This window comes from Diorhabda sublineata, chromosome Y (genome assembly GCF_026230105.1).
Source record: "Diorhabda sublineata isolate icDioSubl1.1 chromosome Y, icDioSubl1.1, whole genome shotgun sequence".
Lineage (NCBI taxonomy): Eukaryota > Metazoa > Arthropoda > Insecta > Coleoptera > Chrysomelidae > Diorhabda > Diorhabda sublineata.
The window spans coordinates 6,596,786-6,599,764 of NC_079486.1; the positions used below are offsets into that span (position 1 = coordinate 6,596,786).

The 2,979-nt window shown below is 29.1% G+C and overlaps 1 protein-coding gene across 1 annotated transcript in view; it reads left to right on the forward strand.

Annotated features, from left to right (window-relative positions):
- Positions 1–2,532, forward strand: part of LOC130451927 (proteasome subunit beta type-5-like) — a 3,413-nt gene extending 881 nt beyond the window's left edge. Inside the window, exon 5 of the mRNA XM_056791284.1 lies at positions 2,506–2,532. Within this exon, the coding sequence (XP_056647262.1) occupies positions 2,506–2,532 (27 nt within the window). The remainder of the gene's footprint in view (positions 1–2,505) is intronic.
- Positions 2,533–2,979: the final 447 nt, after the last annotated feature.

Genomic DNA, 2,979 nt, shown 5'->3' on the forward strand with positions numbered 1-2,979 from the left:
CAAACAAAAATGATCAGAATAATTTGTAAGAGTATCAATAAAAGTAGAAGAAACAAATGTCAATGAGATATTGTTTACTGGTTTTTCGATCCTAGGTTCAGTTTATGCCAAATTTATCATCAGTTCGTAATCAGTCAATATTAAATTCTGCTTTATTTCCCAATTCTAACTATATGAGCTTGATAATGGTTTACACCGGGTATTTCAAAACATATGACCAGTTTTCCGTAAAAATTTCAACGCCATTTATTTTTTGGAATACATACTTCAAAATTATCTTTCCACAATAATGCTAGGATAAAAGTATGTGAAAAAAGAGAAAAGTACATCAGTAACATTATAAGAGGTAGGTATATGAGACTAATGTTTGTTAAAATAGGAACTCAATACTATACAGAGAAAGTTACATTTCATGTTGTACTAGCAAATAGTGAAGATACCAATATGAGAGTCCCAAAGAATCAGTTACAGCTTATTGCAATTACAAAGAAACGATAAAATTATTCTGAGGAGAGAACTTCTTGCAAAAAATAGCAGCTGTGTTACTCGGTAACGAGTGGACAATTCATGAAAGTAGATATGCGAACAGTCACAAATTTACATTATTTGTTCTACAACAAATTTTCATTTCGCAGTCAGACTAGGTGGTCTGTAAACGTAGATGGGAGCATTCCAAGTGGAATCGTAATAGGACCCCATTTTATTGAAAAATCGGCAAATGGATAGAGTTTCAAGTCGTTTACCGCTACTTCTTAAGGCTTATCAATTTCAAAGAAGGAGTTATCCTTTTTCGAATGTGAAACTCCATTTTTCTTCTTTAAATGGCGTCGAATAGCTTGATGCATTTATATCAGCATATTATGAAAATCAGCTAGACACAGCAAGTATCATTAAGGGCCCTAATCAAATGGTTCATAGGTGGAAGTTTCATAAACAACATTTAAATAGTACAAAAACTATACAGTTCAGAGTTTTTAGGTTTCGGTATAAGTTATGGGCCAATACAATCCAAAAGATGAGCCATATTATTCAAATTTGGCAGAATGAAATACAGGATGACTCAAAAATGTGAAACTGTTGTAGCGAGTTTGTTGTTCTTCTGTACATGTATATACTTTTCAAAACGAGGTTCGAGTTTTATCAAATCTTTAAGTTGGAGTAGGCCTAAAAACCTTTATCTACGACAGAATATTTGGGTTGTGTGTTTCAAAGTACAGAAGGTGGTGACCTGCATACGACTTTCACGAGGAACTAGTGGAATACCGTATATGGAATATTGAAAAAATATTTCTTGTTACGATGGCAAATTGCAACAAATTGAAATCTAAGATACAAAATGTCTCATGTGAAAAATTCAACTTTCAAATAAGACGTTATTGAACAATTGTAATCAATTTCAAAACATGCTGAATTTGTATTCAAATACATTCAAAAAAATTGAAAATGAACAGCTGTTCAAAAGTTGAAGATATTGATAGAGTTAAGAATATTTATATAATCAGATTTTAAAAGCTGAAACAAAATTTTATGGTACAAGAGAATATATTTGTTAACTGTTGAATACCAAAAATCATAAAATCGTTTCTCATCTCTTTGAATAATGAAAATTAGATAAAGTGCTGAAATAAAAGAATAAAACAAAGGAATTCTTCAAGGGATTTAATCCATTTTATCCATTTTATCCCAAGCATGCTGTATGGCAATCCCATCTCTTTTGAAATCACTCAATCTGGATGTGGTCTCGCATATCATTATTAAAGAACTACCCATCTTTGTATTAGCATCACGGATTCTTCTTTCATCTTTAAGATCAATAAACCAATGAAAATTCTTCTTCCTACGATTTTTTAAGCATAACGAAGATTTGCAGTTGGATAACTATTATCAATATTGTTTGTTTGGGTCCTTTTTCGTCTGTCTGTGTTTAGCCCGCTTTTAATAGCCCGAGGAGACTCTTTAATAGTTATTTTTTTCTTAGTATTATCAAAATCAGCCAAAAAATTTGTTCAGCTATTCAATATTTTTATAAAATAAAAAAATAAAAATAAGCAATTCTGGATGCAGGTTGCTTATCATAGATCACAAAAATGGAATAGAGAAATTTCCAAAAAACAGCACCAAAATAAAACTAACGTTTATTCTGAGACATCGACAACAGAAGGGTTTCTGTGATCTACCATATTGGTGACTCTGAAATAATGTCCAGTTTTTTAGTTTTTTAATCAGCTCTTAAATGTTCGGAGATTTTGAATGTTGCTTCGAATAGTCAGTAAAAAATTAGATTTGAATTGGCACCTTTTGCTTATAAGCTTCAATACGGATCTCTGAATATGATCACAATTTTAAACTAAAATGGTTAATTTTAATTAGTTAGAATAAATAATAATCAAATTATGCTCAAACAACTCATAGAAATGGATATATGTAAATTAAGACCAAGAAAGCAAAATGCATTTAAATCACCATACATCAACCAATACGTTGATTCTAAATATATTTTTTAAGATGCCACTTCCTCCGTTACAAGTATAAAATTCATATACGACCATCAAATCTGCAGAATGAAAGTTATTTAATAAACTCAAATATATCTATTTCAACGTTCACAAATTATCAAGCTGCTAACCTGTCCGTTGAATATATTTTGCAAATATACATTGTTGTATATTGAAGGATTCCTGGCTATACCGTAAAAGTACCGATGCCAATTTGACCGCTGGATCTATATATATATATATATATATATATATATATATATATATATATATATATATATATATATATATATATAAATATATATATATATATATATATATTATATATATATATATATATATATAATATATATAATATATATATATATTACTTCTTTTGTTTTTTGGTGTTCTAGATTCTAATTAAGTGAAATATTTGGATAATGTATTATGTCCTTTATGACTTATACTAATTCTTGAAACGGAATCTAATAAGGAAAAATTA